The sequence below is a fragment of the Lithobates pipiens genome, unplaced genomic scaffold (genome assembly GCF_037356315.1).
Source record: "Lithobates pipiens isolate NorthernLeopardFrog02 unplaced genomic scaffold, aLitPip1_a1.2 Scaffold_13, whole genome shotgun sequence".
NCBI lineage: Eukaryota > Metazoa > Chordata > Amphibia > Anura > Ranidae > Lithobates > Lithobates pipiens.
This window is the reverse complement of record NW_027507718.1, coordinates 546,391,357-546,417,850: the sequence shown is the minus strand read 5'-3', so window position 1 is coordinate 546,417,850 and position 26,494 is coordinate 546,391,357. Positions and strand designations below refer to the sequence as shown.

The 26,494-nt window shown below is 44.2% G+C and overlaps 1 protein-coding gene across 3 annotated transcripts in view; it reads left to right on the top strand.

Annotated features, from left to right (window-relative positions):
* The window catches only part of LOC143975807 (receptor-type tyrosine-protein phosphatase kappa-like), a 228,823-nt gene that overhangs the window by 99,502 nt on the left and 102,827 nt on the right, over positions 1–26,494 (top strand). For 2 of the 3 annotated variants that reach the window (XM_077478354.1, XM_077478355.1), the window contains 7 exons: positions 2,093–2,272; positions 4,497–4,667; positions 9,561–9,740; positions 12,053–12,319; positions 16,296–16,393; positions 21,077–21,266; positions 24,259–24,340. In XM_077478354.1, coding sequence (XP_077334480.1) covers positions 2,093–2,272; positions 4,497–4,667; positions 9,561–9,740; positions 12,053–12,319; positions 16,296–16,393; positions 21,077–21,266; positions 24,259–24,340 — 1,168 coding nt within the window. The remainder of the gene's footprint in view (positions 1–2,092; positions 2,273–4,496; positions 4,668–9,560; positions 9,741–12,052; positions 12,320–16,295; positions 16,394–21,076; positions 21,267–24,258; positions 24,341–26,494) is intronic. The other variant, XM_077478356.1, reaches the window with a different exon arrangement.

Below are 26,494 nucleotides of genomic sequence, written 5' to 3'. Positions count from 1 at the left end.
GAAACGTGGAAACGTGGATAGAAAATGAAAACGTATTTTTTTATTTACACAATCTTGTCCATTTATAAGATATTTCTAACACACACCATGTACATAGCAAAAATGACACACAGAATACAGTCTGCTACTCCTCCTGAGTATGGCGATACCACATGTGTGAGACTTTTACACAGCCTGGCCACATAGAAAGGTCCAACATTGAAGGAGTACCTTCAGGCATTCTAGGAGCATAAATTACACATCTAATTTCATTCCTTGCTAACACACTTTTGAAGGTCCTGGAGCACCAGTGCAGTGAAATTACCCACAAAATAACTACATTTTGGAAAGCAAACACCCCAAGGTATATTCTATGAGACATGGGTTTCAGATAGGTACTCGGGTGCTATACTGGGCTGGTGACAGGTACTCGGGTACTCTGATGGGCTGGTGACAGGTACTCAGGTGCTCAGATTGGCTGGTGACAGGTACTCAGGTACTCTGATGGGCTGGTGACAGGTACACGGGTACTCTGATGGGCTGGTGACAGGTACACGGGTACTCTGATGGGCTGGTGACAGGTACACGGGTACTCTGATGGGCTGGTGACAGAAACACGGGTACTCTGATGGGGTGGTGACAGGTACATGGTACTCAGATGGGCTGGTGACAGGTACACAGGTATTTAGATGGGCTGGTGACAGGTACTTGGGTACTCAGATGGGCTGGTGACAGGTACTTGGGTACTCAGATGAGCTGTGACAGATACTTTAATGGGCTGGGGGCAGGTCCTCTTTATTAAGGGGGCAATCAGTGTGTGAGGAGGAGAGCCTGGTAACAGCTCGTTACCGCGGTTTGTTCACATTCTGTGACCAGCTATGATTGGACACAACCGGTCACTTGGTAAAAAGACAATTTCATTGGCTTGTTACCGTGATCGGGGATGGGCTCTGTCAGGGTGATAAGCCTCATCCCCGATCGCCATTCTGCGTACACGAGGACAATGCATGTGATTGGACACAGCCGGTCACGTGGTAGGGACAATTTTTATTGGCTTTTTACACTGATCTGGGATGGGCTGTGTCCCAAGGGACACACTTCATCCACAATCGCCACGCTGCAGGCCCCCGGGAAGCAGAGGATGTCATATGATGCCCACCTAGGAGGGACAGAGTGTTCCTGCGGACGTCATATTACAATGCCCAATATGGAAGTGGTTAAATATATATCTTTTTTTTTTCATGCAAATGAAGCTTGATTTTAGTGGTATTTGATCACCATTGGGTTTTTTCTTTTTTTTGTGTTATAAACAATAAAAAAGACCAAAGATTTAAAAAAAAAAAGAAACCTTGTCCGGAGAAGAAAAGGTGAGTGCTATCATCAGTCCTGAGTCCTGCCAACAGTAAAGCATCCAAAGACCATTCATGTGTGGGGTAGCTTCTCAGCCAAGGGAGTGGGCTCACTCAGAATATTGCCTAAGAACACCACCATGAATAAAGAATGGTACAAAAACATCCCCCGAGAGCAACTTCTCCCAACCATCCAAGAACAGTTTGGTGGGAAACAATGCCTTTTCCAGCATGGTGGAGCACCTTGCCGTAAGGCAAAAGTGATAACCAAGTGGCTTGGGGAACAAAACATAAAAATGTTGGGTCCATGGCCAAGAAACTCCCCAGACCTTAATCTCATTTGAGAACTTGTGGTCAATCCTCAAGAGACGGGTGAAAAAAAACAAAAAAAAAAACACAATTTCTGACAAACTCCAAGTGTTGGTTATGCAAGAATGTTCTGCCATCAGTCAGGATGTGGCCCGGAAATGGATTGACAGCCAATGTGAATGGCAGAGGTCTTGAGAAAGAAGGGTCAACACCACAAATATCGACTCTTTGCATATACTTAATGTAATTGTCAATAAAAACCTAAGACACGTATGAAATGCTTGTAATTACAATATATATATAATTATATATGTAAATACTGCCAATGCCATAATCCAAGGAAGATGCTTCAATAAAACAGAAATGTACAGAGTACACCACGATGAACCCAGAAGGTTGTTCCTGTATATTCGTGTCATTTTCTATCTAGCATTAACACTTTGTTTTCCATGCAGAGCTATGTAAAAAGCCAGAAATCAGCAATGTGGCCCCACTGACTAAATACAAACGCCACTATAAAGTGAATGACTCTGTAGAGGTGAACTGTACGGAGGGATATCGGCCAACATATGAGAAGATGACATGTGTGCGAAGTGGAGATGAGTCTAAGTGGGATCAAACTCCGGAGTGTATAGGTGAGCAAATGTCCAACCTTCTTCTGCTGCCTTCAAATGTTACATACAAAATTCCAAGTACAGATTTCCTGTACAGACGCTCACCCCATGATTCACAGGCAATTCAGTCTTAATTGTATTTCTAATTAGAAGTGGATGGTATTTGGTCCTGCGACAGAAATCAGAGGGAGTCATGTGGATAATAGTAGCAGATATTATGCTGATCTCCTCAAGGAACGCTCTCCTAGCCCTGTGACTAGGAAAGACCATAGAAGACACTTACCTACAATATGGTGAGCACTACACTGATAGGCTGATATGAGATGGACAGCCAATAATGTATTCCAGAATGAAATTTCAATCCAGTCCAAAATGGGCTGATTTTCCTACGAATGAGTTTTAAGGGAACACGCCTTAAGTCAAATGGAAGTTTACGTCACTTTCTGGCTCAGTTCTTTGAGCTGTCAGCGGAATTCCCCCCACTGACAGCTGAAATGTGTGCCAACCGCCTCAAGCAGATATACTGTGGCAGAATGGCACGGCTGGGCAAAACCCAGTACGGGTACGTCTTCCCCTTTAAGAGCCGCCAGAGGGCTGCATGGCGGGGGATCCAATGCGCGCCTCGGGATCGCGTGCACAAGAGCCAGCGCGATGATTTGCGTGTGTAAACACACAAATCCCTGTTTTGTCAGGGGAGAGGAGACATATCGTTTGTTCCTACTAAGTAGGAACAATGATATGTCTCCTCCTCCAGTCAGTCCTATCCCCATACACTTATAACATGGACAGCCAATAATGTATTCCAGAATGGAATTTCAAGCCAGTCCAAAATGGGCTGATTTTCCTATGGATGAGTTTTAAGGGAACACGCCTTAAGTCAAATGGAAGTTTACGTCACTTTCTAGCTCAGTTCTTTGAGCTGTCAGCAGAATTCCCCCCACTGACAGCTGAAATGTGTGCCAACCGCCTCAAGCAGATATACTGTGGCAGAATGGCACGGCTGGGCAAAACCCAGTACGGGTATGTCTTCCCCTTTAAGAGCCGCCAGAGGGCTGCATGGCGGGGGATCCAATGCGCGTCTCGGGATCGCGTGCACAAGCGCCAGCACGAGGATTTGCGTGTGTAAACACACAAATCCCTGTTTTGTCAGGGGAGAGGAGACATATCGTTTGTTCCTACTAAGTAGGAACAACGATATGTCTCCTCCCCCAGTCAGTCCTATCCCCATACACTTATAACACATCTAGGGAACACCCATTTACCCCTTGATCGTCCCCTAGTGTTACGTGACATTAACACAGTAATCAGTGCATATTTATAGCACTGATCGTTGTATAAATGTCAATGGTCTCACAAATGTGTCAAAAGTGTCCGATCTGTGTGCCGCAATGTCGCAGTACCGCTAAAAATCACAGATCAACACCATTACTAATACAAAAAAAAGAAAAATGCCATTTTGGAAAGCAAACACCCCAAGGTATATTCCATAAGGCATAATGAGTCTTTTGAACAGTTCATTTCTTTCCACAAGTCTTTGGAAAACGTGGAAAGAAAATTAAAACGTATATATATTTTTTTTTTTACACAAAGTTGTCCATTTATAAGATATTTCTAACACACAGTATGTACATAGCAAAAATGACACCCCAAAATACAGTCTGCTACTCCTCCTGAGTATGGCGATACCACATGTGTGAGACTTTTACACAGCCTGGCCACATAGAAAGGTCCAACATTGAAGGAATACCTTCAGGTGTTCTAGGAGCATAAGTTACACATCTAATTTCATTCCTTCCTATAACACCTATGAAGGTCCTGGAGCACCAATACAGTGGAATTATCCACAAAATAACTCCAATAACTGGCTACAACCTGCTCATTTGTATGTTTCTTGTGTAACTGTCGGGAGACTCACCAGGCAGGGCATTTTAGTGGTGTCAGCAGGAGGTGGGCTCCGTTTAGGGTCAAGCAAAGAGCAGAGGACCCAAAACTATCAGTGGCTCCTTCGAGGGAAACGCTACATGTATATGAAGGTTCACCATTTATTTTTCCTGTACAAGTTGGATGGATTTGTACATTTTTTCATCCTAACTATGTACCTACTGCACATGCCACAATCCCAGGAAAATACTTCAATTAAACATAAAATACACATGGACCACAAGTGTCCCTTTATGAGATTTTTCCTGAATAAATATTCATGTAACTCTTTACCTACTTCTAACATTGTTTTTTTTTCACACAGCACAATGTAAAAAGCCAAAAATAACTAATGTGGCCGAATCGACTAAATACGAGGACTACTACAATGTGAATGAATCTGTAGAGGTGAAGTGCAAGACGGGATATGGGGCATCACATGAGAAGATGACATGTAGAGAAGGTTCCAAGTGGGATCAAACTTCACAATGTATAGGTGAGCAAATGTCCGACGTTCCTCTCCTTCCTCCAAATGTTACACCAAAAATTTCAACTAGAGATACATACAGGACATCACTTACCCCATGGGCCACCTACAAAGAGGCAGTGAAAATCTGTCTTGAATGTATTCCTAATTAGAAATGGATATCATTTGGTCCTGTGACAGAAATCTGAAGGGAGTCATGATTGATAGTATGGATGATGTGGTGTGGAGGATAGTAGCAGATATAATGCTGATTTCCTCAAGGATTGTTCTTAAAGGTGCCACTGGCTAGTAAAAACCATAGAAGGCACTTACCTACAATTTGGTGAGCACTAACACTGATAGGCTGAAATTAGATGGAAAGTGATGTATTCCAGGATGGAATTTAAGCCATTGAAAGGTGGACTGTATTCCCCCATGGATGAGTTTGAAAGGAACCTCTTTTAAGTCTAATGGAAGTTTGCCTTCAATAGATAATTGTGCCCAATGCTTTGCAATGCTAATGGGGGGAATGCCAAGCTTAAAACTGTTCCCACCAACACCTATGCCAACTAACAAGGGTAAGAAAGACGTGCACTACATTGCCTAAAGTATTGGGACACCTGCCTTTACACACACATGAACTTTAATGGCACCCCAGTCTTAGTCCGTAAGAGTCCATAAGACAGTCTTACTCTGTAGTGTTCAAGATTGAGTTGGCCTACCCTTTGCAGCCATAACAGCTTCAACTGTTATAGAATTGGGTATATGGGATTGTATGATATTATTATATATATATATATATATATATATATATATTTTTTTTTTTTTTTTTTAGTTGAACTGGATGGACTTGTGTCTTTTTTCAACCTGACTAACTATGTAACTCTTCTGGGAAGGCCGTCCACAAGGTTTAGGAGTGTGTCTGTGGGACAGTTTGACCATTCTTCCAGAAGTGAATTTGTAAGGTCAGGCACTGATGTTGGACAAGAAGTCCTGGCTGGCAGTTTCCACTCTAATTTATCCCAAAGGTGTTCTATCGGGTTGAGGTTAGGACTCTGTGCAGGCCAGTCAAGTTCATCCACCCCAAATTTGCTCATCCATGTCTTTATGGACCTTGCTTTGTGCACTGGTCCAAATCATTTGGTGGAGGGGGGATTATGGTGTGGGGGGGGGGTCGTTTTTCAGGGCTTGGGCTTGGCCCCTTAGTTCCAGTGAAGGGATCTTTTAAGGCGTCAGCATACCAAGACATTTTGGAAAATTTCATGCTCCCAACAATTTATTGCGAGAAGTGGGATCAAACTTCAGAGTGTATAGGTGAGCAAATGTCCAACCTTCTTCTGCTGCCTCCAAATTTAACATACAAAATTCCAAGTACAGATTTACTGGACAGTGCAAGATACATACAAGACGCCACTCACCTCATGATTCATACGCAATTCGAGAGCCAGCACAGAGATTTGTGTTTGTAAACAACCTATTACACTTTTGAAGGCCCTGGAGCACCAGGACAATGGAATTACCCCAAAAAATGACCCCATTTGTCAAAGCAAACACACCAAGGTATATTCTTTTTTTTTACACAAAGTTGTCCATTTATAAGATATTTCTAACACACAGCATGTATGTAGCAAAAATCACACCCCAAAATACATTCTGCTACTCCTCCTGAGTATGGCAATACCACATGTGTGAGACTTTTACACAGCCTGGCCACATAGAAAGGTCCAACATTGAAGGAGTACCTTCAGGCGTTCTAGGAGCATAAATTACACATCTAATTTCATTCCTTCCTATAACACTTATGAAGGTCCTGGAGCACCAATACAGTGGAATTACCCACAAAATAACTCAATTTTGGAAGGAAAACACCCCAAGGTATATTCTATGAGGCATGGGTTGTAGATAGGTACTCAGGTGCTTTAATGGGCTGGTGACAGGTACTCAGGTACTCTGATGGGCTGGTGACAGGTACTTGGGTACTCTGATGGGCTGGTGACAGGTACTTTAATGAGCTGGGGGCAGGTCCTATTTAATAGGGGGGGGGGCAATCAGTGTGTGAGGAGGAGAGCCCAGTAACAGCTCGTAACCGCGGTTTGTTGACATTCTTTGACCGGCTGTGATTGGACACAACTGGTCACGTGGTAAAGAGACAATTTCATTGGCTCGCTACCGTGATCAGGGATGGGCTGTGTCAGGGTGATAAGCCTCATCCCCGATCGACCATTCTGCGTGCACGTGAACAATGCATGTGACCGGCGGTGATTGGACACAGCTGGTCACGTGGTAAAGAGACAATTTGTATTGGCTCCATACACTGATCAGGGATGGACTGTGTCCCGAGGGACACGCCTCATCCACAATCGCCGCACTGCAGGCCCTGGGGGCCCGCAGGAGTGACAAGAAGCAGAGGGCATCATATGATGCCCGCCTGGAGGGACAGAGTGTTCCTGCGGGCGTCATATGACAATGCCCAATATGGAAGTGGTTAAATATATATATCTTTTTTTTCATGCAAATAGAGCTTTCTTTTAGTGGTGTTTGATCACCATTGGGTTTTTTATTTTTTGTGTTATAAACAAAAAAAAGACCAAAGATTTTGAAAAAGAAACCTTGTCTGGAGAAGAAAAGGTGAGCGCTATCATCAGTCCTGAGTCCTGCCAACACTAAAGCATCCAAAGACCATTTATGTGTGGGGTTACTTCTCAGCCAAGGGAGTGGGCTCACTCACAATATTGCCTAAGAACACCACCATGAATAAAGAATGGTACAAAAACATCCTCCGAGAGCAACTTCTCCTAACCATCCAAGAACAGTTTGGTGAGAAACAATGCCTTTTCCAGCATGATAGAGCACCTTGCCGCAAGGCAAAAGTGATAACCAAGTGGCTTGGGTAACAAAACATCAAAATGTTGGGTCCATGGCCAAGAAACTCCCCAGACCTTAATCTCTTTTAAGAACTTGTGGTCAATCCTCAAGAGACGGGTGAACAATAAAAAAATAAAAAAACACAATTTCTGACAAACTCCAAGCGTTGATTATCCAAGAATGTTCTGCCATCAGTCAGGATGTGGCCCAGAAGTTGACTGACAGCATGCCAGGGCGAATGGCAGAGATCTTGAAAAAGAAGCGTCAACACCGCAAATATCGACTCTTTGCATAAGCTTAATGTAATTGTCAATAAAAACCTAGGACACTTATGAAATGCTTGTAATTATACTTCAGTAGACCACAGTAACATCTGAAAAAAAAAAGATCTAAAACACTGAAGCAGCAGACTTTGTGAAAATATATATTTGTGTCGTTCTCAAAACTTTTGACCAGGGCTGTAGGATTGTTTATACGGAGGTTCTTTATCTTTTTCTATTGATTTAACTGAATGATGTGTCTTTTTTCAACCTGCCAATGCCAATGTAAATACTGCCAGTGCCACTGTAGCGCCCCCTACGCTTAGGTAGGGGTTTTTGCTAGTGTAGGCTGGATATAGGTAAAATTGGTCAGGGCCTTATTCTTTTTTTCTTGGGCCTGATCGTTTTTTTGGGGATGGGAGTGTTAGTGTAGAAGGGGGTATGGCCGCCTACACTTAGGCTCAGGGATACCTCCTCTGCTGGACAGTGGGTTGGACTGGAAAGAGAGGAAGGACTGAGGCCTGATTGGCAAGGAAACCCATGTGAGAGAATTGACTAATGGTTACATTTCTTGGTCAATAGGAGTCTCTCATATAAAAAAAAGGGGGGTCACATGCTCCTAGAGGGAGAGGAGGTTCGTAAGAGAAATCAGGAGGAGTTCGAGGGCTGGAGGGCTGGGAGTTCAGAGACCCCACAGCCTCCGGGAGGAGGTTTGAAGGCCTGAGAGTACAGAGACCCCGCAGCCTCCGGGAGGAGGTTTGAAGGCCTGGGAGTTCAGAGACCCCGCAGCCTCCAGGAGGAGGTTTGAAGGCCTGGGAGTTCAGAGACCCCGCAGCCTCCTGGAGGAGGTTTAAAGGCCTGGGGGTTCAGAGACCCCGCAGCCTCCGGGAGGAGGTTTGAAGGCCTGGGAGTTCAAAAACCCCGCAGCCTCCAGGAGGAGGTTTGAAGGCCTGGGAGTTCAGAGACCCCGCAGCCTCCAGGAGGAGGTTTGAAGGCCTGGGAGTTCAAAAACCCCGCAGCCTCCAGGAGGAGGTTTGAAGGCCTGGGAGTTCAGAGACCCCGCAGCCTCCAGGAGGAGGTTTGAAGGCCTGGGAGTTCAGAGACCCCAGAGCTGGATAACCAGAGGAGGAGTCCAGGTAGGCCAACGTCTGGCCCCTGGAACGAAAGTCACCATGGAGAACTTAAGGAAGACCGGGCGTGCAAAGGGAGTGCAACCCAATGATGCTATTCCGTAAACGTGCTGTGTGTCCAAGGACTACCGTATCATACACTTTCCAGGACTGACGGGGATTTGATGACAAGAGTCATGGAAATAGGCAGTGTGGCCTGTGACTTTGAAGTCCAAGCTCAACACATTAGTCAGAGTGATGCTGGTCGGTCTATAATGGAAGTGTTTAAGTTCTGAGACAGAAGTTGAAATCAGATGGGGATCACTAGAAGAGGGTAAATTACAACATGCTACTACAACAAACATGTACTTCTCCTTTTGGATTCAGGAATGGGGCATCTCATATAATTCCATTTAGTTGCTCACTGATTTACCCCAGAATAAAGCATTATAAAATTCAAAGTTTGTCTGGTGTCTTGAAGTTGCAGGGGAAAGGAAGAGCGGGGTTATTTGACAAAAAGGTAATGAACAACACTGCAGCTCCCAAGGGGGTAGTGCGCTACACCATAATCCAAGGAAGACGGTTCAATAAAACAGAAATGTACAGAGTGCACCATGATGAACCAGAAGGTTTTTCCTGTATATTCGTGTCATTTTCTATCTAGTATTAACATTTTGTTTTCCATGCAGAGCAATGTAAAAAGCCAGAAATCAGCAATGTGGCTACACTAACTAAAGACAAACTCTACTATGAAGTGAATGAATCTGTAGAGGTGAACTGTACGGAGGGATATTGGCTAACATATAAGAAGATGACATGTGTGCGAAGTGGAGCTGGATCTAAGTGGGATCAAACTCCGGAGTGTATAGGTGAGAAAATGTCCAACCTTCTTCTGCTGCCTCCAAATTATACACCGAACATTCCAAGTACAGATATTACAATATAAAGTGCCTTGAAAAAGTATTCATACCCCTTGAGTGGCACATAATTGTGAAGTAAAGGGAAAATGATAAATAGTTTTCAAAATATTTTATAAATAAATATGTGAAAAGTGTGGGGGGTACATTTGTATGGCGCCCCCCGGAGTCAATACTTTGTAGAACCCCCCTTTCTCTGCAATTACAGCTGCAAGTCTTTTTGGGGATGTCTCTACCAGCTTTGCAAATCTAGAGAGGACATTTCTGCTCATTCTTCTTCTTTTGCAAAATATCTCAAGCTCTGTCAGATTGGATGAATAGCGTCTGCGGACAGCAATTTTCTTGCCACAGAATCAAAATTGTATTTAGGTCTGGACTTTGACTGGGCCATTCTAACACATGAATATGCTTTGATGTAAACCATTCCATTGTAGCTCTGGCTGGATGTTTCGGGTCGTTGTCCTGCTGGAAGGTGAACCTCTGCCCCCGTCTCAAGTCCTTTGCAGACTCTAACAGGTTTTCTTCTAAGATTGCCCTGTATTTGGCTCCATCCATCTTCCCATCAACTCTGACCAGCTTCCCTGTCCCTGCTGAAGAAAACCATCCCCACCACATGATGCTGCCACCACCATGTTTCACGGTGGGGATGGTGTGTTCAGGGTGATGTGCGGTGTTAGATTTCTGCCACACATAGCAATTTGCTTTTAGGCCAAAAAGTAACATTTTGGTCTCATCTGACCAGAGCACCTTCTTCCCCATGTTTGCTGTGTCCCCCACATGGCTTCTTCCAAACTGCAAACAGGACTTCTTATGACTTTCTTTCTCCAATGTCTTTCTTCTTGTCACTCTTACATAAAGGGCAGATTTGCAGAGAGACAACTAATAGTTGTCCTGTGGACAGATTCTCCCCCCTGAGCTGTGGATCTCTGCAGCTCCTCCAGAGTTACCATGGCCCTCTTGGCTCTTCTCTGATGAATGTTCTCCTTGCCCGGCCGGTCAGTTTAGGTGGACGGCCATGTCTTGGTAGGTTTGCAGTTGTGCCATACTCTTTCCATTTTCAGATGGATGGATTGAACAGAACTCCATGAGATGTTCATAGCTTGGGATATTTTTTTTAATGAAAATGATATAGTTTAGTTCCGCTTTAATCTGATGTCCAGTTTTTGTTTACATCCCCTGCTGCAAGCCCCCATGGTCCTGTCCATACCTGAGCATTACAGCCCTGTAGACTTCTATGGGACCATCTCCAATCCACTGCTGCCTTGAAAGACAGTCCCGTAGAGGTTTATGGAACACTGATGTGCAGGCGCAGACAGAACATTGAAGACTTGTATAGCTTGATGTAAACACCCCCCACCATTTTTGGACAGTCCGTCATCCCAAAGACCAAGGCAAAGAGTCTGGGGGTCATCTTTGACTCGCAAATGTCTATGGATGCCCAAATAGGAGCAGTAGTCAGTGACTCTCACCATCTGCTCCGCCAGCTACGCAGACTAATCCCGTTCATCCCACAGAAGGACAAAGCAGTGGTAGTTGGAACAATCATTAATTCACGGCTTGATTACGCAAACTCCCTTTACTTAGGATTACCCCAATATCAACTTGCGCGCTTACAACATATCCAAAACACGGTGGCAAGGCTGATAACAGGGAAAAAACCCTGGGAATCAATCTCCCCTACCCTGAGGAGCCTACACTGGCTGACCGTAAAGAATCGAATCACATTCAAGACCCTCTGCCTCACCCACAAATGCATGCATGGAGACGCTCCTCAATACCTATTCGAGAAAATAAAACACTACACACCCAACGGCAGTCTTCGATCCTCTAACCAAAACCTCCTCCTCGTTCCCGAATCTCGGTACAAATCTAAGGGGGAACGGAGATTCGCTGTCCAAGGACCACGGCTATGGAACGCTCTACCAACCAAAGGAAACCTCCAGGCCTTCAGGAAAAAACTCAAGACCTTCCTCTACTAGAAGATGGACAACAAAGCTCAGCACAGCGCCTTGAGGCGATTCAGTTAGTTTTGAGCGCTATACAAATTATTCATTCATTCAAGAACTGTGGCCATCAGATCTAGGTAAATAAGCATCTGTGGAGGGCAAGGTTGGGTTGGGTTGGGTTGGGTTTGGTAATGAAAGGGTTACAAAAATGATAGGCGTACTTTTTGTTTTTCTTTAATAAAGACCTTTCCTCTGTTTCCTAAAAGTTTTCAACCCCCAATTTGTAATTCAGTGGTTTTTTTGTGTTCTTTATATTAGGAATTACAATAACAGACTGGAAAGTCACCTCTACCAGCATCAGCTTCCAAATCCTGTGTACTCCGCCTTGTCCTCCGCACTTGAGATTTACGACTTGCTGTGATCTTATGCGGGAAAATTATACATCATGTAGTAATTTGAATGACAAAACAAATGTGACGTTCACCAATCTACAGCCGTTCTCTGAGTATGGAATCAACACCACACTTTACATTAATAATCAGTCGTTCCCTCTCCGCATGGGAAAGATCAGGACAAACGAATCAGGTAAGTTGAGTAAATTTCATCGGGCATTCTATCTCTAAAAATGTTTTTTTTATTTTGTAAGGCTTAATCTATTGCATTTTCATCACCTAATAACCAAAGCAGCCCTCGGCTGGGTCCTCTTTATTTCACTCACCCCTAGCATACAGCATATACACTATATTATTATTATTATTATTATTATTATTATTATAATACAGGTTTTATATAGCGCCAACAGTTTGCTCAGCGCTTTACAACATCAGGGCAGACATTACAGTTACATTACAATTTGGTACAAGAAGAATCAGAGGGCCCTGCTCGTTAGAGCTTACAATCTAAAAAGGAAGGGGCAATTGATACAAAAGGTAATAGCTGTGGGGGGATGAGCTGATGGAGGAAGTAAAACAGTGTTAGTTAGAAGCAGGATAGGCTTCTTTTGAAGAGAAGGGTTTTCAGGGATCGTCTAAAGATGGATAGATTAGGGGACAGTCGGACAGATTGGGGTAGGGAGTTCCAAAGGATGGGAGAAGCTCTGGAGAAATTCTGGAGGCGAGCATGGGAGAGGAGGTGACAAGGGAGCTAGAGAGCAGGAGGTCTTGGGAGGACCAAAGTGGGCAGCTTGGTTGGTATTTTTGGGACTAGGTCAGTGATGTAGCTGGGGGCAGAGTTATGGATGGCTTTGTAAATTATTGTTAGTACTTTGAATTTTATTCGTTGGGTGAGTGGAAGCCAGTGGAAGGATTGGCAGAGAGGGGTGGAGGACACTGAATGGAGACCAGTTGAGGGATTGGCAGAGAGGGGTGGAGGACACTGAATGGAGACCAGTGGAGGGATTGGCAGAGAGGGGTGGAGGACACTGAATGGAGACCAGTGGAAGGATTGGCAGAGAGGGGTGGAGGACACTGAATGGAGACCAGTGGAGGGATTGGCAGAGAGAGGTGGAGGACACTGAATGGAGACCAGTGGAGGGATTGGCAGAGAGGGGTGGAGGACACTGAATGGAGACCAGTGGAGGGATTGGCAGAGAGGGGTGGAGGACACTGAATGGAGACCAGTGGAGGGATTGGCAGAGAGAGGTGGAGGACACTGAATGGAGACCAGTGGAAGGATTGGCAGAGAGGGGTGGAGGACACTGAATGGAGACCAGTTGAGGGATTGGCAGAGAGGGGTGGAGGACACTGAATGGAGACCAGTGGAGGGATTGGCAGAGAGGGGTGGAGGACACTGAATGGAGACCAGTGGAAGGATTGGCAGAGAGGGGTGGAGGACACTGAATGGAGACCAGTGGAGGGATTGGCAGAGAGAGGTGGAGGACACTGAATGGAGACCAGTGGAGGGATTGGCAGAGAGGGGTGGAGGACACTGAATGGAGACCAGTGGAGGGATTGGCAGAGAGGGGTGGAGGACACTGAATGGAGACCAGTGGAGGGATTGGCAGAGAGAGGTGGAGGACACTGAATGGAGACCAGTGGAGGGATTGGCAGAGAGGGGTGGAGGACACTGAATGGAGACCAGTGGAGGGATTGGCAGAGAGGGGTGGAGGACACTGAATGGCTGGTGAGGTGGATGAGTCTGGCAGCGGCATTCATTATGGACTGGAGGGGGGATAGTCCATGTAAAGGTAATCCAACAAGGAGGGAGTTGCAGTAGTCGAGGCGAGAGATGACCAGGGAGTGAATTAGAAGCTTGGTGGTGTCATTAGTTAAAAAGGGGCGTACTATATGATAGTGGATGGGAATCCCATACATTCTTGTTTTGTAATTAGACTTCAACCAAATGTAGCGCACCCCCGGAGGACCTGCTGGTGAATAAAGTCCTATTTGCCCACTCAGAACACACACACACACAGCCAGGCACACCGCATTTTCTTTATTTTTCCACTGGCTCAGAAAACAGTGTAGGGTTTCTTTTTCGGGTTTTTATTGGGCTATATTTTGACTATAATAGAAAAGAATAGAATAAAATAGAATATAAAAAAAAAAAATAGAATAAAATAAATAGGAATATTATAATTTTCCTAAATTCAAATTTTGAAATAGAATAAATGTGAATTTGAATAGAATAGCATAGAACAGAATACACACACAAATCCCTGTTCTCGCTCTGTCAGGAGAGATTGCGGGTGCCTGGCGGCCATGGCGGCCGCCGGGCACATGCATTGGCTCCTTAGGGATGCGGCAGCGCGCGTGCGCACCACCCTATACTCCTTAAAGCGCCCGCTGTACAGCTACGGCGAGTCGTGCAGGAGTGCCATTCTGCCGCCGTACAATCGACAGCAGGCAGTCGGCAAGCGGTTAATGAGGAAGAAATGATTATCTGGCAATGGTTGCATCCTCCTGTGTATGTGGTCTGTAAGGCCTGATTCACAGCTATGGCATTTTTAGTGATTTTTGCAGTTTGCAGATTTGCACTACAGTCCATATAACATGGTTTCCTATGGAACGCGTTCTGTAGTGCAAATCTGCAAAATGCAAAAAGCACTAAAAATACGTAGGTGTGAATCAGGCCTAAGTGGATGTTTCTCCCTAGCACAACTGATGTAAATTAGGGTTGTAACAACCTCCCGGTTTTTAAGAATTGGCCATATGTTCGTAGCTGAGTTGGTTGAGTTCAGTAATAACTTATGTGGGCAACTACATGGCAAATGAGGTTCAATGTAGAAAAATGTAAAATAATGCATTTTGGGTGGCAAAAAACTGAATGCAATCTATAGACTGGGGGGAGAACCTCTGGGGGGATCTAGGATGGAAAAGGACCTGGGGGTCCTAGTAGATGATGGGCTCAGCAATGCCAAGCTGCTGCTAACAAAGTAAACAGAATATTGGCATTAAAAAGGGGATCAACTCCATAAAACAGTAATTCTTCCACTCTACAAGACTCTGGTCCGGCCGCACCTGGAGTATACTGTCCAGTTCTGGGCACCAGTCCTCAGGAAGGATGTACTGGAAATGGAGTGACTACAAAGAAGGGTAACAAAGCTAATAAAGGGTCTGGAGGATGTTAGTTATGAGGAAAGGTTACGAGCTCTGAACTTATTCTCTCTGGAGAAGAGATGTGTCAGAAACCATGAAACAGACTGAGACAGAAGTACAATCAAATCACACTTGTTTATTAATAAAAATAAATAGGTAAATAGAAAAAAGCGTAGTCAAGCATAGCCAGAGTCCAGTAGCCAGATCGGGTAGTCAGCCAGTCCAAAGTTCATTAACCAGATCGGGTAATCAGCCAGGCCAGAAGTCAGGGATCCAAGGAGAGCAACTGCAAGCAGGATAAGAAGCCAGGAGGGATGTCAGCAAGCCAGTCTTGAAACAAACAGCAGGAGATGGTTCCTTGTGATGTGACCAACGTGAAGGCAAAGAAAAAAATGAGCTGGAAGGCTTTAAATAGGCAGGTCAGACAAGCATCATCGGGAACAGCTGGTAACTGTGGAAAGAGAAGAGGGCTGGCAATTAGCCGACAGCTGAGCGGCCAGCCCAGAGGAGGAAGGGCTAAGCCAGCCCTGACAAGATGCTTGAGAGGGGATATGATTTCAATATACAAATGCCGTACTGGTGACCCCACAATATACAAATACCGTACTGGTGACCCCACAATATACAAATACCGTACTGGTGACCCCACAATAGGGATACAACTTTTTCGTGGAAGGGAGAGTAACAAGACACGTGGCCACTCATTAAAATTAGAAGAAAAGAGGTTTAACCTTAAACTACGTAAAGGGTTCTTTACTGTAAGAGCGGCAAGGGTGTGGAATTCCCTTCCACAGGCGGTGGTCTCTGCGAGGGGCATCGATAGTTTCAAGAAACTATTAGATAAGCACCTGAACGACCGCGACATACAGGGATATACAATGTAATACTGACATATAATCACACACGTAGGTTGGACTTGATGGACTTGTGTCTTTTTTCGACCTCACCTACTATGTAACTATATATATATATGTGGCCAGTTTCCAATCATTTGTCTGTAAAATTTTGTATTATTTACCCTCCAGTTCCTGATAAACCTATTATAAAGAAAAGTCCAACGATGGAAAATCAAACGATAAGGTGGGAGCTGTCTGACATTCGGGGGGATGTCACTGGTTTCCAGGTAAGGTACAATCAAACTTTATATATATTTTCTATAAAAAGACCTACAATGTGGAGCCTCTGCCTAAAAAAAAAAAAAGGCAAGAGGAGGGTTAAGGACTTGCAGGCAGATGCCATTAGTCTTCCCACTGGTATTGTTTTTAATTTTGCACCTTTTCAATGTGAAATGTGTAACTATATGTTAAATGTGTAAAAATGTTAACAAACAAAGCAAACAAAAAAAAGTTTTAATTGTTTATCGTTTTATAAAATATACGTGGACAAAAAAAAAAAGCAGGAAAATAATTAAATAATAATAATTAAATGGAGGAGAATAAGGAGTTAATAAGCCTGATAGTAAAGTAGTTATGCCGCGTACACACGGGCGGACTGTATGGCGTACTTAGTCCGTCGAAACACATTTCAATGGACAGTCCGCTCGTGTGTGGGCTTCAGCGGACTTTTTCAGCGTGCAGTCTGGCGTACTAAGTATTTCGGATTTTTCGAAATTCTGTCAGTCGTACTTTGGTTTCAGCGGACAATCCGCTCGTCAGTAGGCTAGTTCGACGGACTAAGAATGGCGCATGCTCAGAAAGGATTTACACGGCGGAAGGTTGCATTGCTGTGTCTTGGACTTCCTATTTCTAGTCCCGTCGTACGTGCTGTACACGTCATCGCGCAAGCTTTCGACGGACTGTTTGTGCATCCGTGTGTGGTCAAGTCCGTTCATTCGAAAGTATGACGGACTGTCCGTCGGATTGTATGACGGACTAAGTAGGCCATACAGTCCGCCCGTGTGTACGCGGCCTAAGAGTAGTAGTAGTAGTAGTAGTAAAAGTAGTGAGAGTAAATTAAGGGTTAATAAGGGGCTAAACAGAGGAACATTTAATAACACAAAAAAAATGTTTTCTTTTACTTGACAGGTTGCTTTAAACTGACTTCATCTGCAGATCCAAGTTCATCCCTTTGATCTGCAGATGAAGAAACAGAAAGATACAAAAAGAAACAATGTTTCTTTTTATTTTAGTGTTTTAGGGGCTGAGCAACGTTGTTGGTAAACATTGCTTGGCTGCTTTTTTTTTTTTTACAACTCCAATGACTTCTGTAATACTTCAGCTGTCAACAGGGGAATCCCACCTACAGCTAAATTATCGCTCCTCAACAACCGATAATTGTCATTTTTTTTTTTTTTTTTTTTTTTTTTTACATTTCAGCTGTCAGTAGGGGCGACCCACTGACAGCTCAAAGAACTGAGCCTGAAAGTATCGGTTTCAGGTTTTGGTGCATTTGCAAGAGTACCGATACTCGTGCAAATACTTGGTATGGGCACTGATAACGATACTGGTATCGTTGCAACCCTGAGGCCGTGTACACACGGGCGGACTGTTCGCCCAACTAAGTTCATCAAACAATCCGACAAACAGTCCGTTCAAAATTTGCATGAACGGACTTGACCACACACGATGAGCAGACAGTCCGCTGAAAACGTGCGTGATGACGTGTACAGCACGTACGACGGGACTAGAAAAACGACGTCCTATACACTGCAATGCAACCTTCGGCCGTGTAAACCCTTTCTGAGCATGCGCCATACTTAGTCCGTCCGACTTGCCTACACACGAGCGGATTGTCCGCTGAAACCAAGTTTGGACGGACAAAACCAAGTTTGAACGGACTGTCTTACGGAAATTCCGTAAGACTTTGTTCGTCAGACTGTCCGCTGAAACAGTCCGCTGAAGCCCACACACGAGCGGATTGTCCGCTGAAACACGGTTCAGCGGACTAAGTTGGGCGAACAGTCCGCCCGTGTGTACGCGGCCTAATATATATATATATATTTTAAAAAAAATCAACATAAGTGTCCACTGAAATTAATTAAATATAACTCCAAAAATAAGTGTCCATAGGTATCTCAATATGGAATCCTGAAACTCCAAAACTCTATTCGGAATATCCAATGTATGACAAACAAAGCCAATTACCAGAAAATACGGGTCCCAAGTTATAGGGATCAAAAGTGCTTGAATCAATTATGATCAGCTGTGATACTCCATTCCATCTGCTCCGCTGGGAAGAAGAGAAGACCTCCATAGTGCAGTACGTTTAACCACTTTACACTTCCTCGCCAAGGCACTTTTTACGATTTGGCACTGCATGCGGTCGTGCGGCGCTGTACCGAAACTAAATTTGCGTCCTTTTTTTTCCACAAATAGAGCTTTCTTTTGGTGGTATTTGATCACTGTGACAAACCTAGCCGGGACAGAGGCTGTTGGAGGGGGCAGAATGCGAGCCTCTTGCCTTGTGATTATGGGCCCTGGCATTTGGGGGAACGGTGCTCTTTGTGAGCTGTATGCCTGGGGACCCCTGAGGTGGTGTTACTTGGATTCAGATCCATGACCCCCCCAAGACACACAGACTCTGGATATGTATTTGCCATATTAGCAATAGACTGAATCACACTGTTGGGACACAAACTGTTAGATGCTAAATGTCATCAACTCCAGCCACCTGTCTGTTGTGTAAATGAGTCTAGTCTGGCTTGTAAGAGTATTCCACACATTGTTGTTTGTGCTAATTAACCCTGTGTTTATGTTTATGGTAATGTGTATTGAATAGTCAATCAGTGAGCTAGGAGACGTAAAGTCTTACCCTGAAGAGTCCTATCTCTCAGACAACTAGTCTGGGTCAATGATTAGATAATTAGCTCATGCTAATTAGGTTAGGTGTTAGTCTTCTACTGTATTATAAATACATGTCATTTTGGTTCTAATAAATCAGTCCATGTTGAGCAGCTAAGCAAGTGTCGTCTTGTTTTGTGCTTGTGAGCGGTTGGAATATCTGATATATATATATATTCCGGCTGGGAGGAAGTGGTATATGACGAAAGCACTCAATCGGAGTTTAGGGACGTTCTGTCACAATCACCTCTGCGGTTTTTATTTTTTGCTCTATAAGCAAAAAAATAACGACAATTTTGAAAAAATATATATATTTTTTTTACTTTTTGCTATAATAAATATCCCCAAATTTAAAAATAAATAAATAATGTATTTCTTCATCAGTTTAGACCAATATATTTTTTTACATATTTTTGGTAAATAAGAAAAAATCGCAATAAGCGTATATTGATTGGTTTGCGCAAAAGTTATAGCATCTACAAACTATTGCCCCGTACACGCGATAGGATTTTACGACGGAAAATGTGTTATAGGAGCTTGTTGTCGGAAATTATGACCGTGTGTAGAGCTCCAGTGGACATTTTCCATCGGAATTTCCATCACACATAATTTGAGATCTGGTTCTCAAATTTTCCAACCACAAAATCCGTTGTCGTAAATTCCGATCGTGCGCACACAATTCCAACACACAAAGTGCCATGCATGCTCGGAATCAAACAGAAGAGCAGCACTGGCTATTGAACTTCATTTTTCTTGGCTCGATGTACGTGTTGTACGTCTCCGCGTTCTTGCCGTTCGGAATTTCCGACCAAGTTTGTGGGACCGTGTGTATGCAAGACAAGTTTGAGCCAACATCCATCAGGAAAAAAAACATAGGATTTTGTTGTCGCAATGTCTTAGCCCTTGTACACACGATCGGAGATTCCGACAACCAAATCCGTCGGATTTTGTCCGACGGATTTTGTCCGAAACTGTTGCATACACACGGTCGGACGAAGTTGCCGGAAAATCCGATCGTTCAGAACGTGATGACGTTATTTCGTTACGACGGGACTATGTTCAGGCTAGTAGCCAATAGCTTTGATGTAGGAATTTGATCTGAGCATGCGTGGCACTTTGTCCGATCGGAATTCTCTACACATGATCGGAGTATGTCCAATCGGAGCATTTTGTCGGAAAATATTTCCGGCAAGTTGGAAAATTTAGTCCGACGGATATTCCGACGGAAACAGTCTGATGCAGACCACACACAGTCGGAATATCCGACAAAACGCTCCGATCGGACACATTCCGTCGGAATCTCTGACCGTGTGTACAAGGACTAATTGTGTGTACGCGACATAAGGGAAAGATTTATGGCATTTTATTTATTTATTTATTTTTTTACTAGTAATGGCGGTGATCTGTGATTTTTAGCGGTATTATGACATTGCGACAGATCGGACACGTTAGACACTTTTTTGGGACCGTTGACAATTATACAGTGATCAGTGCTATAAAAATGTGCTGGTGCCTGTGTAAATGTCACTGGCAGGGAAGGGGACAATCAAGGGGTTAATTGTGTGTTCCCTCAGTGTGTTCTAACTGTGTGGGGATAGGAAAGACTAGGAGAGGAGACATATTGTTTTTTCCTACTTAGTAGGAACAAACTATATGTTTCCTCTTCCCTGGCAGCACAGGGATTTGTGTGTTTATACACACAAATCCCCATGCTGGCGCTCATGTACGCAATCACGCGTGGCCGGCCCGGGATCGTGCGCCCCCTCTGTTCGCCAAAAAAGGATAGGATATACCCATATGGGATTTCGCACTGGGGAGCCATTCTGCCGCAGTATATCTGCTTGAGCCAGTCGGGAACCAGTTAAAGATATTTATTGAATAGTTCCATTGCACTTCACAGAGTACACCAATGACTTCAGCACAAAAACAGAGCCACGGACCTTGTCCCGAAGGCTTGAGCGTGGTGATGTCACAGATAGTAGCTCCACCTTGTGAGTGTATAATTATAATGAAATTGTTTGTTGCAGATGAATATCTCCGCCTGGAGGGATTACAATGCGTCTTTTACCATGGATGAGTCCAAAAGGTTCCTCCGTAACGTCACAGAATATCAAATCCCCCTTCATCATGGAACCAGCTACACCATCACCCTCCAAGGATTCACATCGGCTGGAGCCGGAAATGTTACAACTTTGTCTGTTGAAACAGAAATTGGAGGTGAGTACTGTGTTAGAGTCCAAACAGTTCCCGCTTCCCGTATAAAATCACACTTTTGAGAACAATGGCCAACGTAAATCTTTTGCCAAAACCGTGCTTGGGAGATTCACCTTCTCTTTTTGTAGTGGATCAGAAATATTTTCCAATAGGTACACCTGCTGTGCCTCCAGAAAAGGCGATGAAGGGCCATCTACCCAATAGGACACATCTAAAAAAAAAAATGTACATAGGGTTTCAAGCCTTACCTTCCCAGTCCAACATAAAATTAAAAGTATAGCTAAATATACACTAGAAATGAAAAGATCAGTGTAAATACTGTGTCAACAGTCAGTGGCGTCACTATGGGGGTGCAGACCACACCCGGGTGTATACACACAAGGATCCACTCACACATATATGTGAGTGGATCCTTGTATGTATATACAGTATGTGTGTGAGGGGCCCCGACTGGAATGAGGTAACAACACCGGAGGAGGGGCAATGGAGGAGGGAAAGGTCACTACCAATTAAAAGTATAGCTAAAGATAAACTAGAAATGAAAAGACCAGTGTAAATACTGTGGCAACAGTCAGTGGCGTCACTATGGGGGTGCGGACCACACCCGGGTGACACCCGCCAGTAGGTATGTATATATATATATATATATATATATATATGTAAGGGAATCCTTGTATGTATATACAGTATGTTTGTGAGGGGCCCGACTGTAATGAGGTGACAACACCAGAGGAGGGGCACCGGAGGAGGGGCAGGTCACTACCTCTGAGTAGGGAGGGCATGAATGGTGGGTTCTCTGTCTGCCCAGCCTCCCCTCCCCCCATTGCAGGACAAGTCCGGCTCGCTCCTCTTCCTGGACGTAGTGACGTCATCATGCAGAGTGCACTCCCTGGTTGTCCTGGTAATAGGTCATAGCTGCATGGAGTAATGACAGCTGGGGAAGAGGTGAGAGACCAGGGGAACTGTATGCCATGTGCGATTGTGGGGTGCAGTGGAATTAAAATTGAAGGGAGTGGGGCTGCAGGGCAATTATAATTGTGTAGGGGAAGAAAAATATAATTGAAGAGAGGCTGCAGGGAAATTTGAATCGTGAAGGAAGGGTAAATATAATAATTGAAGGAGGGGACTGCAGAAGAGTTATAACTGAAAGAAGGGGGGGGGGGGCTGCAGGGGAATTATAAATCATGGAGGGGCTGTAGTGGAATTATATGTAACAGAGAAGGATATGTGAGGTGTTATAATGGGGGGAGGGGGGCACCATGTTTTGCTGCACCAGGTGACACCAACCTTAGTGACACCAACCTTAGTGACACCAACCTTAGTGACACCACTGGTATTAGCCCTTGTACACACGGTCGGAGAATCCGTCGGAATGTGTCCTATCAGACCGTGTTGTCGGATAAGCCGACTGTGTGTGGTATGCATTGGACTGATTCTGCCGGAATATCCGTCTGACCCAATTTTCCAACATGTTGGAAATATTTTCCGACCAACTGGTCCGATCGGACATACTCCGATCATGTGTAGAGAATTTCGATCGGACCAAGTGCCACGCATGCTCAGATCAAATTCCTTCATCAAAGATATTGGCTACTAGCCTGAATGTAGTCCCATCGTAACGAAATTACGTCATCACGTTCTGAATGATCGGATTTTTCGACAACTTAGTCCGACCGTGTGTATGCAACAGTTTCGGACAAGATCCGACGGGCAAAATCCGACGGATTTGGTTGGCAGAATGTCCGACCGTGTGTACAAGGGCTAAGAGTTTCAATAAAAACATTTAAGGTTTGATTCCTTAACAAAAAAGCCAGCTGAGATCCACTTATCACAAGTTGTTTGAGTTAGTAAGGCTGAAATTTTTATCTGGGGTCATTATATTGTACTGTGAAATCTGTTAAAGAGTCGAGAGGAACATATCAATTTGTTCATCAGATTTTCAATTAAGGGAAAAGTCATGCAGCCAAAACCAGAAGAAGCTTTCGGTGTGACCAGAATAAAATAATTGTTTGAAGAAGGTCTTTGATCTTCCATCCTAATTCAGCTTTTAAGTCTTGCCCAAGTCTTGCCCAAAACCACTATAGAAGGGAGTTGATGTAGGGAATGGGTGGACTGGAAAGTGGAAGGACCCATAGTTGCCGAACTGTTGCTCCTTCACAATGTAATCAAGGTCCTAAATCCTTTCAGGAAAAGCCATCTCCTGTGTCTCCTCTGCTTCGAGAGTCCCCAAATTCCAAATCACCTCAATCTCTGGATTCATCTTTCCTTCCCTCTCCCTGCAGTAGAGCTGGAGAGCTAACCCAGGAGAGAGAGGTGACTCTGGAATTTGGGGATTCTGGAAGCAGCCGGCAGCCCAGACCCTTCTGCAATTTGTGGTTTCAGGTTTGGATTTATCAGCTTGTTTCTACTCATCTCCTATTGTGAAGGTTTGCTTCAGCTATTGCACCATATGGAATAAAGACCAGCTGGCTTCACAGCTCCAGAGAAGTCTTAGCCCTTGTACACACGGTCGGAGATTCCGACGGAATGTGTCCTATCGGACCGTTTTGTCAGATATTCCGACTGTGTGTGGTCTCCATCAGAAAATCCGACGGACCAACTTTTCCAACTTGCCGGTAAAATTTTCAGACAAAATGCTCCGATCGGACATACTCCGATCATGTGTAGCCTACTCCGACGGACAAAGTGCCACGCATGCTCAGATCAAATTCCTAGACCAAAGCTATTGGCTACTAGCCTGAACGTAGTCCCATCGTAACGAAATAACGTCATCACGTTATGTACAATCGGATTTTCCGACAACTTAGTCCGACCGTGTGTATGCAACATCACTTCCGGACCTCTTCCGGAATTAATCCGTCGGAATTACTCCGACGGATTTGGTTGTCGGAATCTCCGACCGTGTGTACAAGGGCTGACAGTTGGCACTTTTATAATGCATTGCGTTCAGCCCAGAGTTCAGCTTTTTTCATTAGTTCCTAAATTCCCTTTTCAGATCCTCCTTGTCATGAGGAGGGGACAATGAATCATTCTACTGTACAGCTGCTACCGGTTGCCGATCTCTATGGACCAATCAGGTCAGAAATTGTACATAATTTCCTTATAACCTATGCTTACCATATGGGTGGCTCATAATAGTCAATGTATTTAAAACAGTGCTTTGTAACATTCACATGCCTACACTGTATAACATGTGACCACCACACCTTGCTGGACATCCCATTCCAAAGCCATGGCCATTACTAGAGAGTTGCTCATTTATACTTGCTTCAACTTTAACACGCATTAATGTGCCCTCCGCTTTAACGTGTTTTTTTTTACAGGTATTTGATGCTTCTGTCATGCTTTGGGGATGCTATAATGATGCTTCAATTATGCTTTTTTGAAGCTTTAGTGAAACTTGGAAAAAAAATGTCCTGCGTGTGTGTGCTTAGCAGATCCCCAGCTCATTGGTACCCTTGTTCAGCAGATCCCCAGCTTATCAGTACCCTTGTTCAGCAGTTCCCCAGCTTATTAGTACCCTCTTTCAGCAGATCCCCAGCTTATTAGTACCCTTTTTCAGCAGATCCCCAGCTTATTAGTACCCCATTCAGTATTACCCCCAGCTTTGCTGATGCCCCACTCAGGAGTAACCCCCAGCTTTGCTTATCCCCCCTCTCAGTAGTAACTCCCAGCTCTGCTGATCCAATGGTTTGCTCATCCTCCTCTCTCTCTGGTCCCCGCTCACCTACTGTTATATTTTGTTCCCATGCTGCGCACCACGTGTGACATTGCTAGTTTCTCCTGCTCTAGTTCCCCAGCTCTGCTGATCCTCTGCCACTCAGTCCTGTCTCTCTCCGGTCACCCCTCACCATCCACTATAGCATTCCCAAATTGCTCACCGTGTGTGCCGACTGCTAGTTGCTCCGCTCCAGTCCAGATGCCGCTCCCCCTTCCTGCTGCTTCACACTGTACACCTGATGTGACTTATGCACCAGACATTTCCAGAATATATACACATGAACCCGAAAAGTGACTGCTGATGACATCTTTGAAGTTTACTTGTTGGTTTTCCAGTGCATCCTGGGATATCTCATACCTGCAATACACCCAAAACAAATCAAAGCTAAACCTGAATAAAAGCTTCTCAAAGGCTGCAGGTGCTGTAAGCGAGTGTTGACAAAGACTTCTATGGAGGCTTTGGAGATGTTTTAAAGCACCAAGAAAGCGACATGGGGTATAATTTTTTAAGCGAAGCAAAGCAAAAACAACCTGTAAACAGGACTGTAAGCTAACCATTTTATTTAGTGACAGGGACTTTAATTGGCATTCAGAGCACTTTAAAAATGTGTGTCCAATGCAACATTTTGGAGCAAGTGTAAACGAGCTCTAACAGCCTCCACTCTTTTGGAAGGCTTTCCACGAGAATTTGGGGATTGATAGTGCTAATGTGTGCCCATTTAAGCAGAAGAAGATTTGTAAGTTCAGGAACTGATGTTGGATGACAAGATCTGGCTCACAATTGGATTTCCAACTCATCCAAAAGGTGTCCAGAAGGGTTAGGGTCAGATACGGTTCTTGGATGAGGAGATCTGGCTCACAATTGGATTTCCAACTCATCTAAAAGGTGTTCAGTAGGATTAAGGTCACATACGGATGTTGGATCTCAACCCTACTGAATACCTCTTGGATAAGTTGGAAATCCAATTGTGAGTCAGGTCTTTTCATCCAACACCATTACCTGACCTCAACCCTACTGAACACCTTTGGGATGAGTTAAAAATCCAATTGTGAACCAGATCTTCTCATCCAACATCTGTATCTGACATTAACCCTACTGAACACCTTTTGAATGAGTTGGAAATCCAATTGTGAGCCAGGTCTTTTCATCCAACACCATTACCTGACCTCAACCCTACTGAACATCTTTGAGATGAGTTGGAAATCCACTTTTGAGCCAAATTTTTCCAGTGCATCCTGGGATATCTCATACCTGCAATACCTCTAAAACAAATCAAAGCTAAAACTGAATAATAGCTTCTCAAAAGCTGCAGGTGCTGTAAGCGAGTGTTGACAAAGACTTCTATGGAGGCTTTGGAGATGTTTTAAAGCACCAAGAAAGCGACATGGGGTATAATTTTTTAAGCGAAGCAAAGCAAAAACAACATGTAAACAGGACTGTAAGCTAACCATTTTATTTAGTGACAGGGACTTTAATTGGCATTCAGAGCACTTTAAAAAAGTGTGTCCAA